This window comes from Gracilinanus agilis, chromosome 2 (assembly GCF_016433145.1).
Source record: "Gracilinanus agilis isolate LMUSP501 chromosome 2, AgileGrace, whole genome shotgun sequence".
Classification (NCBI taxonomy): Eukaryota; Metazoa; Chordata; class Mammalia; order Didelphimorphia; family Didelphidae; genus Gracilinanus; species Gracilinanus agilis.
In genome coordinates, this window is record NC_058131.1 from 289,987,608 (window position 1) to 290,003,072 (window position 15,465).

General features: G+C 38.3%; 1 protein-coding gene across 1 annotated transcript in view; it reads right to left on the reverse strand.

Moving 5' to 3' along the window:
* Positions 1 to 13,946, reverse strand: part of CCL22 (C-C motif chemokine ligand 22) — a 46,711-nt gene extending 32,765 nt beyond the window's left edge. The window contains exon 1 of the mRNA XM_044659709.1: positions 13,679 to 13,946. Coding sequence (XP_044515644.1) covers positions 13,679 to 13,946 — 268 coding nt within the window. The remainder of the gene's footprint in view (positions 1 to 13,678) is intronic.
* Positions 13,947 to 15,465: the final 1,519 nt, after the last annotated feature.

A 15,465-nucleotide genomic window follows, 5' to 3' on the forward strand; every position in this document is an offset into this window, starting at 1 on the left:
GCTGGTACTACTTATGAGCAATCAATGTTTTTCCAATTGTTTAGATCTAGTTTTAATTGTTTGAAAAGTGTTTTGTAGTTGTTTTCGTATAATTCCTGTGTTTGTCTTGGTAGATAGATTCCTAAGTATTTTATATTATCTAGGGTGATTTTAAATGGTGTTTCTCTTTCTAACTCTTGCTGCTGTGATATGTTGGAAATATATAGAAAAGCTGATGATTTATGTGCATTTATTTTGTATCCTGCAACTTTGCTAAAGTTGTTAATTATTTCTACTAGCTTTTTAGTTGATTCTCTAGGATTTTTTAAGTAGACCATCACATCGACTGCAAAGAGTGATAGCTTAGTTTCCTCATTGCCTATTTTAATACCTTCAATTTCTTTTTCTTCTCTAATTGCTACTGCTAGTGTTTCTAGTACTATGTTGAATAATAGAGGTGATAATGGGCATCCTTGTTTCACAAGGATTGGGAAGGCTTCTAGTTTATCCCCATTGCAGATAATACTTGTTGATGGTTTTAGATATATACTGTTTATTATTTTTAGGAAAGGTCCTTTTATTCCTGTACTTTCTAGTGTTTTCAATAGGAATGGGTGCTGTATTTTGTCAAAGGCTTTTTCAGCATCTATTGAGATAATCATGTGATTTTTGTTTGTTAGCTTGTTGATATAGTCAATTATGTGGATGGTTTTCCTAATGTTGAACCATCCTTGCATTCCTGGCATAAATCCCACATGATGGATAACCCTCTTGATCACTTGCTGGGTCTTTTTGATATATATATATATATATATATGTATAATATTATATATTATATGTACACACACACTCAGTTGGATATAATAATGGAACTTATTCAATAGGGAAAAAGGAAGGGAAAAAGATAAAAGAAGCAAGGGTAATAAAGGAAAGGATAGATTTAGGGAGGTTATAGTACAAAGCAAAACAGATTTTTGAGGGAGGTCAGTATAAAAAAGAGAAGATACTGGGATGAAGGGAAATATACAGTAATTATAACTGTGAATGTGAATGAATTGAACTTATCCATAAAATGGAAGCAAATAGCAGAATAGATTAGAACCCAGAATCAAACAATATGTAGTTTACAAGAAACCCACTTGAAACAGAAAGACACACGCAGAATTAAAATAAAAGGGTAGATCAGAATCTAATATGCTTCCACTGACATAAAAAATGCAGGTAGCAATCATGATCTCAGATGAAACAAAAGCAAAAATAGACCTAATTAAAAGAGATAATTTGAGAAATTACATTTTGCTAAAAAGTACCATAAGCAATGAAGTAATATAAAAAATTTGGCAGTAGATTTCTCTGATAAAGACCCCATAAAAACCTCAAATATATACTAAGCATAGAGCTGAAACAAAATTTATAAAAATAAGAGTCATTCCTCAATTCATAGATGGTCAAAGGATATAAACAAGCACTTACAAGAAGAGGAAATCAAAATTATCTCTAGACATGAAAAATACAAATAAAAACATCTCTGAGGTACCACCTGATACCTTTTAGAAATTAAAAATAGGTACACTTATGCACTGATAGTGGAGTTGTAAACTAGTTCAACCATATTAGAAAATGTAACTGTGTGGATTTGGAGTAAATCAAGGATAACTAAGCACTTATCTTGGAAGGGGACTGGAAGCCGAACCCATGGAACTCTGAGAGAATTCTATTGGGGAGGGGCCAGCAGCAACAGGAGTTTGGAGAATTCTGAAGGGCCTCAACTGTCACTTCTCTCCTGACTGGATGAGGAGCTGGGGGTGGGGGAGGTTACCGGTTCTTGGGTTGGGAGGTTTGGGATTTGGGGGGGGGGCATCCTGAGTGAATTAGGTTCCTCTGTACTTTTATGTGTGACCATTGAGAGATCACAAATATCAGCAAAGAAGACACTGAACAGCCATTCTCCAATTGGGCTGGAGAGGCTGAACTTCTGCGGGGGAGCAGCTTTGAATGAGAGGGAATCCCTTCCCTGATCCTGCCTGAACCCATTGATCCTGTTACTTCCCTTTATTTTAGTTAGAAATATTTGCTAGGAGATGGTAGGGTAGAAGAGAGAGTTAGCTACTGTGACCAAGCCACAGAAGAAGCCCAGAGCTGCTCTCTTAGGGAGAAGACATAGCTGATAGTGAAGTTCATCTTTTCCCTCCTTCCTTGATTCCCCTATACCTTTTTCCCCTGTGCCCAGAATTTAATTTATCCTTCAATAAACCCCTATTAGTTTGATACTTAGGGTCTGGAAGAGTTACATTGAGGGGAGGAGGTACCTGATCTTGTGACTGAGGGGAAGACCATTATCTGACTCCATCTTGAGGGGTAAAGCTACTTGTACTTAGGAGTTGGGAGAATCTTGTCTCAACAGGGCTGGCTCTGGGGGTGGGATCCCATCCATTAAGGTCACAAATAAAACCCAACACCTTCCTTCAACATCCCCATTATAGTTTGCCAGTTTGGGAAGCTCATTGAGTTTTATTCCCTCATAGGTCTTCCCTGGGGTGGGAAGCTGATCTGGCCCATTGAAAGCTAACAAGAGGGGAGTCTAGATACTGACCCCACTTACCATCAATATTCACCCCCATACAAAAACAATTTGGAACTATGCTCAAAGGACTATAAAACTATGCATACATTTTGACCTAGCAATACCACTACTAGGACTGTATCCCAAAGAGATTAAAGATAGGGGGAAAGGACCTACTTGAACAGAAATATTCATAGCACCTAGAGACAGGAGGTCCTAGGTTCAAACCTGGCCTCAGCCACTTCCCAGCTGTGTGACCCTGGGCAAGTCACTTGACCCCCATTGCCCACCCTTACCAATCTTCCACCTATGAGACAATACACCGAAGTATAAGGGTTTAAAAAAATTTTTTTAAAAAAAAGAAATATTCATAGCAGCTTTTTTTGTGGTGGCAAAAAATTGGAAATAGAAGAGATATTCATCATTTGGGGAATGGCTGGATGAGTTCTTACATATGAATGTGATGGAATATTATAAGAAATGATGTGGGGGATGGTTTCAGAAAAACATGGCGAGATCTAAATAAACTGATGTAGAGTGAAGTGAGAAGAACCAAGAGAAGATCATGCACAGTAAGCAATGATGTAATAATGGTCAACTGTGAAAAACTTTGCTACCCCGATCAAGGCAATTCCAAAGGGCTGATAATGAAAAAATGCTGTCTACCTCCAGAGAAAGACATGATGATCTCCAAGTGCAAACTAAAGTGTAATTTTCTCATTTTTCTTGATTTTTTTTGCAGCATGGCTAATGTGGAAATGTTTTGTATGATTTCACATGTATAATCAATATTATATTGCTTGTCTTCTCAGTGGATGGGGAAGAGGGAGAGAGGGAGGGAGAGAATTTAGAACTCAAAATTTAAAAAGAAAAGAATGTTAAAAATAAACTATTATTTTTTTAAATCTCCTTGATACACTCTATAGGTATGTAAACATCTCTCAATTTGCCTATTGTGAACTCTCTAAAAATGTAGTTTAATTTGTAACCTGACTTAGTTTATCTCTAATCCGTTTAACTAGGTTTGTTTCCTTAGAGGTCATATGAGATTATAATTATAATTTAACTAACTTTTATGGCCTAAGAGGTTATACTACATGTTTATTTTTTAAATTATTTCTTTGTCTCTGATGTAATTTTGTCTATAAAAAATCTTGTTAGACTAATGGGGACACATACACATACAAACAAACAAAAAACAAAACAAAACTTTATTCTTATGTTCCAAGCAGAGCAGAGCTCACTTTCCTTCCTCTGTCACAACAATAAAACAGCCCTGTGTTTAAAGAGAAAAAAAAAAAAAGTCTTGTTAGAATCCTAACCTTGATTCAAGGTCATTTTTTCTGAAACCTGAACCTGCGCTAAAGAATAATAAAACACTGTGTTTAACCTCTATAATTTCTAGATTTATTTTGTAGAAGTAGCCCTCCACAGGAACTCAAAGAGGACCTATTTCTCCCATAACACACACCTTGGTCTCAATAGGAGAGCCCTTTCACTCTGTATTGTCTGGCATTTATTCTCCTTTGCTTATTTTCTCTGATTTCTCTTTTGCTTTTGGCTTGGATAAATCGATTTTTTTGCTACTCCTGTGTGCTTGTTGTAGAACTGGTATTTAGTGGGGAGACAGACCTTGGATATAAAGCCTGGGGATCTCCTCCTCACCACCAAGAGACGGAGATCAGAGGTTAACTAGATTGACAGCCACTAGGCTAGTCATATTTAAGGGAGCAAAACAGATCTCGGTCTGGTCCAATAACTGCTTCTCTCAGAAATCCTTCTCTGAGGAGGAAAGAATGGCCAAGCTTCTGGGTCCAACCTCTTGCTTCCCCTCCTGGCAGGAAATCAAATCTCCCTCAGGGAAAAGTAGGGGGAAGGTTGGGAAGAAGCTAGAAATGTCTATTCTGGCTCATTCTGAGTCACACAATGACATGCCCATTCTACGTATATATCTAAATATATGTATGTGTATGTATATTTGGTTTCATTTCATTTCCTTTTTTTTCCCAAAAAAACGATTACCTTCTGTCTTAAAAGCAATATTGTATATTGGTTCCAAGGCAAAAAGGTGTTAAGGGCTATGCAATGGGGTTAAGTGACTTGCCTAGGGTCACACAGCTAGGAAGTGTCTGAGGCCATTTTCAACCAAAGTGAAAGAAATAGCATGGGGCTAGGAGGAACAGGCCCTAATGAGTCCCAGTGGACTGCTAGTTTTAAATATTTTAACCCAGGCTCCTCTCTGCCAGGCAACACAGAGCCCAAGAGTCAGACCTTATTGTTCCCCACACCACTGCAGGACTTTCCCCAAACATTCCCTATTCAATGAGTCAGCAGCCCTTTCCTGTCCTACCTAATGCCCAAACACTCACATGGGACAAGCTAGTTTTGCTTTCTCTTATGGATTTCCCTAGGGAGAGCCAAATAGTCGAGAAGTCTTTGAAGTTTTCCAGACTGCCTCTCCTAGCCAGTCTCCCCTCCATGTCATCTGCAAAGATAACAGATGTGCCCCCTCTCTGCCTTCATCCATGTCACTAATAAAAATAACATAAAGATCTGATATCACTTCCTGGTACTTGATTCCTGCCAAATCCTTCCCCCCCACCTCCCCATAACTGGTCTTCATCTCTGTGTTTTTGTGTTGCCATTTCTCACTGAACAACTTGTTACTAATGCCCAAACTGACACTTTTTTATCCTTCCAGACCCTGCTAAGATACAGATTTATTTATCACCTCCCCTTCCCTTCATGATCTTTCCCTTCCCTCTTTTTTGCCTTAGAAGCTTCTCCCATTGTACCACATCCCCCTTTCAGGGATCGAACTCAGGATCTTCAGCTTATGAGACTAATGGCTGCCTGCTGCACTAAGAAGGCACTCAGCATATGCTTAGTACACCCTAACTGAGATTTTCATTTATCTTAGGGTCCATTATTCAGTTTGAAACTGCTAGCCTGAGACTCCCTTCAGGGAGGATTCTCACAGGAACAGAGAATAAGGACAAGCTTTGGGGTCTCCAACTTACAAGCTAGTCCTAAAACATCAGATCTTACTAGGTTACAAGTTTGGGGTTTCTAGATTCCATGTTGACACTACCTTCAAGGATTGTTGTTGTGAGACTCAAATAAGATCTTAGTTTAGTGCCTGGCACTTATTAGGCACTTAAAAAATACTTCCCCCTTCTCTTTCCCTGTCAGCCTAGCCATTGATGTCTTTTATTATATCTATATATCTTCCTTCCTTCCTCCACATGTGTATGTGTATGTATATAATATATATAGAGAAAAAGAGATCTGTAAGATAGTAACTATTTCATCTCATAATCCCATTGAGGTATCAGATGACCTGTCTTACTTAACTCACACCCTTTCCTTCATACATAAAAACTATAGAATAAAATTAAAAGAATTAGAGACTTAGAGATCACCAAGTCCAATTCAGTCAACAAGTATTTATTAAGTGCTCACAAGGTGCTAGGCACTCTACTGAGCCCTAGGAATACAAATACAAGGAAAACAAAGACAGTCTTACCCTCAAGGAGCTTACCTTCTTAGGAAGAAAATAACACAAAAAAGAGAGCTGAGAAGGAAAAGTGGAGGAAAGAAATTATCTGGCACAGGAGCATGATGGCGATATCCAGAGGAATGCCACCTATTGGAAAATGGAGAGATGATGTCTGGATGGCTTCCTAAAATGGAGATTCTAAAAGAAGCCCTCCCTCACATTAAAGATTTAGAATAGTATAGTGATATTGTCATCTTTCCTATGTTCCATTCAAGAAACAATGAATTTTTCAAGGTTAGTAAAATAGGGCAGTGGTGTCCAAAGACCACGTGATCAGCCAGTTAGAGCGTTAGAAAATGGGCTGCATCCTATCCTCCCCTGGATAGTCAATGATGGGGCTTATCCCCAACCTAAGCATACCTATTTTTCATATCATCTAACACTCCTCCCACTCTGCTCACTTCCTAGGTATATATAGCAGGTGCTTCACCATTGGTTCACCTGTATGTCCTTCTCCTCCCTGGCCTTTTGGGGGGCAGGGGATGAGATAGAGGTACTACAAAGGATAAGAAGCATAGAGAGGTTGCTATTTCCATTGTAGAATCTCATCACATTATCTCTCCCCTGCCAACCCACCTCTCTTCTGAACTTCCCTGTTCCTGATGAGTGATCATGATTCTTCCACTCACCTAGATGCATAACCTCAGTGTTATCCTTTTCTCCTCACTTTTACTCAACCAACATATCCAAGCACTTGACATTTCTGTCTCCACAACATTCTTCCCATCATCTATCTCCCCGACTCTTTTTTCCTCCTATTCACATATCCACTAACTTTCCTTCTGAAAATCCTATCTTCCAACACAGTGAGATACCTTTCACTAAACCTATTGATGTTTCATGAATACCAGTGGAACATATGGGCTCTCCATCAAGTTGTCTTTTCCTACATGATTAGCACATTTCCTTTTCCTGTAGGTCAGTTGTAATGGATTAAAAGGGTACACTAAAGTTTGGGGGTGATCTCCTTCCCTTGTTGAGTGATGGAGGGGTAAAAGGGTGATTGAGGTAATAGGAGAGGAATGAAAGGAATGACTAAGTTTAGGGAGGAATGGAGAGGGCGGTATTTGGATGGTAAGGGTACAGGTGAAGTATTTGGGAGAGGCAGGTAACACAGACTAGACACTCAGGCCAGAGACAGAGGACACTGGGGGAAATAGGCAGAACCCTTCCAGGCAGGAAAGGTACTTTTACAACACAAGGAATAGGGCCAGTCAGAAGTGGTTTGAATCTGACTTGAAGGCTTTCTTGTCAGTTTCTCAAGTCCTCAAAGGAGGAATCACAAGGCTCCTCCCTGTCAGTGAAATTGAAGGGATTCAGGAGGAAGCGTTGGGCAACTACTTCCTCCCAAGATGGATGCCTCCAGTTTCCCTCAGGAAATAAAGAGAATTATTCCTTCCCCTTCACCCTTGCCTAATTTCTTCAACACAAAGATTCTCCAGAGGGTTTGATTAGGTAACCAAGGGTTTTATTGATGTTTCAGGATTGGTCTGGAAGGAAAGAGGGGGTTTGGGGGTTTCTGACAGCCGCTAGTGAAAAACTCAAGATGGAGGAGGGTCTCAGGAATGGGTTAGACTGAGAGAGAACCTGCTCTCTCAGCCTGGGAAGATTTGGCTGCTTTAAGGTATACTAAAGGTATAGTTTGAATTCAAGGATGTCCTACTTGCCTATTGGATAAACTAAACCCACAAAGTCTTTTCACTAAAAGCCCAAAAGCCACCCTGCCTCCCAGAGCCCAGGGAAAACAGGCAGGGAAAACAGGGAAATAATATGGAGAATGTCAGGGAGAGGTCCAGAGAAATTAGTTAGGTACAAATTGTCCAAAGACAAGGCACAGGCCAAAGCAAACCAAAAGCCAAAAAGAGAGCTCAGGTTGATCCTTCCACTCTGTTCAAGCATCAGGGACCAACTGCCCTTTCTCTCAGAATTCTAAGGCTCAACTGCCAGAAGTTTTCAGTTGGCATCATGCAAGAGCAAACCCTCCCTTGCATCTTTGCATTACACAGTGCATGTCACTGATAGGATCCTTTACACCAAAGGTATCAGACTCAAGACCCAGCTCCCAAGTACTATCCAAATTAAAATTGGAAAATATTTACTACAATAACTGCAACAATAATAAAGAAAATCTTAATCAGCTCTTGCCTAAACTAATAAATAAAATAAACAAAATCTTAAGTGATTTCTTTACCTCCACCTCCCGTGCAGTGCAGGCCAGGACATGTCACACACATCACTTCATCCAGCCCAACTGGATAAACTCCAGAAGCTTATCATTGGTTCATCAAAGATAAGCTTCTGTTTGGCATTTAAAATCCTTCACAGCCTTGCTCTAACCTACCCCTTTATGGTACATTATACTCCTTCCAGTGATCCAGGCCAATGGTCATTCCCACTCATAGGGAAACACAACTAAAAGAGTCAGAAATGAACAGGAAATCAAGATGTGGTTTTATCCATCCAATACACCAAGACATAGGGATTCATACTTAAAACTTGTTGTTAAGTGAAATAATAGGTGGGTTTTGGGGGATGGGATTGGATGTTATTTAGGCCAGTATACACAAGTTAGAATAGAAACCATTCACCTTTGCATGTTGTTTTGTATTGTGTCTGGTGAATAACTGTGAAGAAGAAACATGACTCCTGGTGAAAAGTTGATATATTCACTGACTGTTTTATCCTATTATTTGATTTTGTACTGTACGTCTTTCCTTTAAAATGGCTTGTTATTTTTATCTTTTCAATTAAGATTTATTTTATTACTCTGTTCCACCTACTTCACCCACCCATTAGGCAAATGAAACAAAAAAAAATTAATAGTCATCACGGCTTTATTTAAGCACACATTATTTTGAATAACTATATAGCTACATATTCCAGCAAAATAAATTCCTATATTTGCTGTGTTCAAAAATATATGTTCTGGAGGGCAGCTGGGTAGCTCAGTGGATTGAGAGTCAGACCTAGAGACGGGATGTCCGAGGTTCAAATCCGGCCTGAGACACTTGCCAGCTGTGTGACCCTGGGCAAGTCACTTGACCCCCATTGCCCACCCTTACCACTCTTCCACCTAGGAGCCAATACAGAGAAGTTAAGGGTTTAAAAAAAAAAAGAAAAAATATATGTTCCTTCATTTAAAGCTCAGCACTTCTCTGTCAGGAGTTGAATGACAAATTCCATCTTCATTTTTTCAAGCTTGTGGTTTTTCCATTGCATTGATCAATATTCTAAAATTTTTCAAAGTTGGTCTTCTCTATAACATTGTTATTATTGTACAAATTGTTCTTCTATTTCTGTTCATTTTGTTCTGCATCATTTCACAGAGGTCTTGCCAGTTTCCTCTGAAATTATCCATTCTATCACTTCTTATGGCATAATAATACTGCATTACATTCATATACTACAATTTGTTTAGACAAGCATATAGGTTTCAAAAACCCTTCAGATTATTAGGTGGGGCTTCCCCTACTTCCTGTGACAAATGAGGAGGGGATATTCCAAGGAGTATTTCCTCTGTGGAAGAAAACATTCAAATGCCATTTTCCAAAAATGTATTCTTTATTTTGAACATTCTTTTCTTTTTATCAAATGCTTTTTGAAGCCCAAGTCCCTTATCTGGGCAAAAGACAGAGAACAGACTGGATTTAGATCCTGTGGGAGGGGAAAAAAAAGACACCAGGGAATGAATCTCGGCAATCAAAAAATCCTACTGATAAGCAAAGATAACTAACTAAATAATAATAGCAAGGAGAGTTATTTGAGTGTCAACTAATGTGGAGTGAAAGGAAGACGGCAAGGAGGGGGATAAATATTTTTAAATAGTTAATTTACTTATTTAGAATATTTTTCCATGGTTACATGATTCATGTTCTTTCCCTCCCCTCTTCCCTACCCCCTCCTGGTGCTGACAAGCAATTTCACTGGGTTATACATGTATCATTGTTCAAAATCTGTTTCCATATTATTAATATTTGCATTAGTGATCATTTAAAGCCAACATTCCCAATCATATATCCATTGAACCACATGATTGATTATATGTTTTTCTTCTGTGTTTCTACTCCCACAGTTCTTTCTCTGGATGTGGATTTTGTTCTTTCTCATAAGTTCCTCAGAATTGTCCTGGGTCATCACATTGCTACTAGTAGAGAAGTCCATTACACTCGATTGTGCCACAGTGTATCCATCTCTGTGTACAATGTTCTCCTGGTTCTGCTCCTTTTGCTCTGCATCAATTCCTGGAGGTCTTTCCAGTTCACATGGAATTTCTCCAGTTCAGAGGATAAATATTTTGAGCTGAAGTTCAAATCACAGAGTTAGAAGCTAACTTAGAAGTCTTCTAGTACAGCTCCTTCATAGCATAAATGAGAAAACTCAGGCCTTTGGGAATCCAAACTTCCTGATCTCGGTCTTGCTTCCATCATACCTCCCTTTTAATGTAGAACTGAAACTAACTCTTCGAAAACATTTTTCCCTTTTATGGATGTTATCATTGTATCCTTAAATGTCTTGGACTGACTAACCTCTCCTTCCCCTGTTCCTTTTATGGACCTCGGTTTGGACTTTGAGGGGTGCTAGACACCTGAAGAATAAGGCCAGAGAGGAAAAGAAACTGGGAAACTTGTAATAATAATAATCCTTGTATAATACAAATGCAAGACCCCTTCCTTCATTGGGGAACACATGACCAAGAAGAGATCTGCTTTCCTAAACAAGTAGAGCACCTCTTCTGGGCTCATTCCCTCAACTCACACAAGTGTGGACACATTGGGTCCCCAGAAAGACCAGTCTCAGGATTCTAGGGGTAACCCTGTGGGCCTGACCAACAGGTGACACTGACTGGTGTGCTCCTATTAACAGTTAGCTAACCAGACATCTGCAAGGGTAATCATGTTCATTTAGAAGTAATTGTTTTAATCTACTAAAAATACTTCTTACTTAAATTAATCAATCAAAACCAGTGTGAATAGATGGAGATATTTCTTTGAATAAATCAAAGCCATTGTATGAGAGACTTAATCATAAACCAAAAAATTCATAAAAAAGAAAGGCTGTCTCAAATACAGAGTGGGTCTGAATTCAAGATGTTGGAGCAAATATGTCTTCCCATGCCTCTGAGGAGCAAAGCTAGAAAGTCTGAACTGTGGCAGAAAACAGAGAGATCAAGGAGGGTCATCTGCAGTATAGACATGATTAGAAAACCTGAGTTGAGAAAAGTCTTGGAAAAGGACTGGCTTTTCTCCCAACTTCCCCTTCTGGTACCTATCTATCCACTGACACTAATAGGTATATTTGTTGCTTCTTTACCCAAACATTTCCAATAAAATGATTTTTGATTTAATCACAAAGAGACTAGGGTTTAACTAAAGACGGAGATAAAAATAAAGTTAGGCAGAGAGCCCAATTCCATTGAAATATTAGGAATTTTCCTAATTCAGACCAGTTGTGACTGAAGTCAGAACATTATATCTAAAATAAACTCCCTATAGCTGAAGAAGAGAGAACTACATGAATCTTAGGGGTCATTATATCATCCTCTAGGCTTGAAACAAATTAAATGTTGTAACAGGAGGTTATAAAGTAAGGGTTCACTAAGATAACTTTTTTTTATCCTCTCTGTTTGAGAATTTAATACTGTGCTATATTCCTTTAAGCAGCATTTCCTACATTATTGCTCAAGCATTATTTTTAAGTATTTTTATTATAAGAATCTTAATTCAGATCTATGAATACCAGCTGTTTTATAATTGTCTTAACTGTGTTTGGAACTGTCATTAGTTTCTTTTTTATTTTTCTTGAACCCTTCTCTTCTGTTTCAGAATTAGTACTGTGTATTGGTTCCAAGGCAGAAGAGTGGTAAGGGCTAGGCAATGGGGGGTTAAGGGACTTGCCCAGGGTCACACAGCTAGGAAGTGTCTCAGGTCATATCTGAACCTAGGGCCCTGGCTTTCATTCCACTGAACTACCTAGCTTCTCTATGTTATTACTGTTTATAATTGGTATTGTTAGAATTAGTATAATTATTTGATCAATTACATTACCACTTGGTACTTGTCCCTTATATTGATATATATATATGTATATATATATATGTATATATATACACATGTATGTATGTGTGTATGTGTGTGTCAATACATGGGACACACATATATAAAACCAGAAGTCTCTTATCAATATCAAAATCTACAAATAATAATATAAATTGATAATATTTTTCAAATTCTATTTTCATATTCTCACACTGTTGTTCCATAATGCTAAGATTTGCCCAACTCACACCAAATAATATAATAAATAACCAAATGATTTCATTCTATATTTGCTTATGTGTGAATATATATACATACATTATGTGTGAATATATATATATATACACACACATACAAAAACATGAATGAAAGAGGGAGGGAAAGCAAGAGAGAGATTGAGAGAAAGAGACAGAGACAGACAGAGACAGAAAGGAGAAAAGAGGGAGAGACAGACACTAGAGAGAGACAGAGACGGAGAGAACCTATTTTTAATGAGGAAGGAATTAGAGACTTTGTGAAGATCAGAGTAAGAGAATTAGAGAACTCTAGAAAAGTATATGTAAGGTTTGGAGCATCCAAAACCAAAAATATGCTCTGTGAATTACTAGAGTCATTTGTCATTGTGCTTGGATTTAAAAAATGTTGTACATCAAACAGTATGGATGGTAGTGAAGGTGGTGTTTTGTGGGAAGAAGAGGGAGACTGCGATGACTCGAATGATGTTTCCACTTTGGGAGATGAGCAAATAGAAGAGGAAGGAGAACATGATTAAATATTGGAAGGTAGTTTCTCACAAGTATCTATAAAGGTAATACATATTTAATAAAAATGATGGCATTAAAACTTCTTTAACTTGTTGTTGTTTTTTTAATAAAACCCTTACCTTCTGTCTTGGAGTCAATACTGTCTCTAGGCCTGGTTCTCAATCCACTGAGCTACCCAGCTGCCCCCTCTTTAGCTTGTTTTCAGGATCTTAAAAAAAAATTAGAATATAAAATGCCTGCATTATTCACAGGTTAAGAGAAAGTTGTAATTTAAAAGGAGAAAATAAAATGGATGTTTCCTTTGAGTTACCCTTCAAAATACTTCAGATCACACTATATTCCAGGCCGTATTCTAATTGGGCTAATATGGTACCCTGGCCTTTCTGGATTTTTTAAAAGGTATTCTTGAATATTCAAATGACTCCAGTAAATGACTTTGTCTCTGTCTCTGTCTCTCTCTACTGTCTGTCTCTCTTTCCCTTTTTTCTCCTTTCTGTCTCTGTCTCTCTCTGTCTCTTTCTCTGGATTCAGTGGAGATTTTGACCCACGTGGTTTTGATCCATTTCCCTAGTACAGTGACCAACAGTTTCTTTTCTTTTCTTTTTTTTTAAACTGATGGACTAAATTCATGGTTTCCAGCCAACATCCACTCATTATATTCTTTCCTCCAATGATCTTTGAATGGCTTATTAATTACTACATCTAACAGTCAGGTGACCCTTGAATGCATCGAGTTCGAGCATTCCTCTCTGACGTAGTAACACTCCCAGATGCCTACCCCAGACCATATTCAGCCAATCTAACACAAGTTCTTCATTCATCCATCCCTTTTCCTGCACACAAAAGATCACTCCTGATGGTAACTTTTCCTTAGGTAATGCTTTATGCCTTAAAATTACATAAGGAGTCAGTTTTTGCCCATCAGCTGTGACAGCAAGCATCATGGTCATTCTAGTTTTCTCATTTCCAGTCGTTTTAGTCAACACTGATTTGGCGCCTTTAGTATTAATGGTGACATTTGATGGAATATCAAAACGAACAGGCATTTGGTCGGTATTTCCCATCTGCCCCAGGAGATAGCCATGCTTTTTACATATGCTGAGGTGTACAACACATCTTTCCCCCTGCCCCCACCAAAGACTGTAGAAGACTGGGACGGAAAAGCATCAGAATTGTCGTGGCCATCTGGCGGTGACAAGATGCTCTATTTGATGAGAAGCCTCCAAAATCCTGCTTTTGAGAACTTGTGAAGGTATAAGGAAGCAAAATCCCAGACTAACATCCTTAGAATGTATTTGTTGTTCAGTCATTTTCAGTCACGTCTGACTCTTCATGATCCCTTTGGGGGTTTCTTTGGCAAAGATACTGGAGTGGGTTTGCCATATCCTTCTCCAACTCATTTTACAGATGAGGAAATTGAGGCAAAAAAGGTGAAATGACTTGCCCAGGATTACACAGTTACTATGTATCTGAGACCAGTTTTGAACTCAGGAAGATGAGTCTTCCTCACTCCAAGACCAGGACTCTATCTACTAGCAAGCTGCTCTATTCCAAACATTATGCCCTACTCCTGATGTTAGGAGACCACTAAGCTTTTCAACTGCAAAAGCAATATGATACCACTCAGCTGCCTCAGTTCTCATTTTTTTTAGAGATTGCTCCATGTGTGGTCACATTAATACAGAAATAGTAATTAAAAAATAATGTACAGGGGCAGCTGGGTAGCTCAGTGGATTGAGAGTCACGCCTAGAGACGGGAGGTCCTAGGTTCAAATCTGGCCTCAGACACTTCCCAGCTCTGTGGCCCTGGGCAAGTCACTTGACCCCCATTGCCCACCCTTACCACTCTTCCACCTAGGAGCCAATACACAGAAGTTAAAGGTTTTAAAGAAAAATAATAATGTACAGTATGATAGCCACAATGCAAAATTGGGTTAGTATACTATGCTTAAAAAATACAATATGCAATTAGAGAAGAAAAAGAAATTGAAGGTATCAAAGTGGGCAAAGAGGAGACTAAGCTATCACTCTTTGCAGATGATATGATGGTCTACTTAAAAAATCCTAGAGAATCAACTAAGAAGCTTGTAGAAATAATCAACAACTTTAGCAAAGTGGCAGGATACAAAATAAATGCACATAAATCATCAGCATTTCTATACATTTCCAACACACTAGAGCAGCAAGAAGTAGAAAGAGAAACACCATTCAAAATCACCCTAGACAATATAAAATACCTAGGAATATACCTACCAAAACAAACACAGCAATTATATGAAAACAACTATAAAACACTTTCCAAACAAATAAAACTGGATCTAAACAATTGGAAGGCCATTGATTGCTCATGGGTAGGACGAGCTAACATAATAAAAATGACAATTCTACCCAAATTAATTTACCTATTTAGTGCCATACCTATCAAGCTACCAAAAAACTTCTTTACTGAATTAGAAAAAACTATAACAAATTTCATTTGGAATAACAAAAGATCAAGAATATCAAGGGAAATAATGGGAAAAAATGTGAAGGAAGGGGGCCTGGCAATACCAGATATTAAACTAT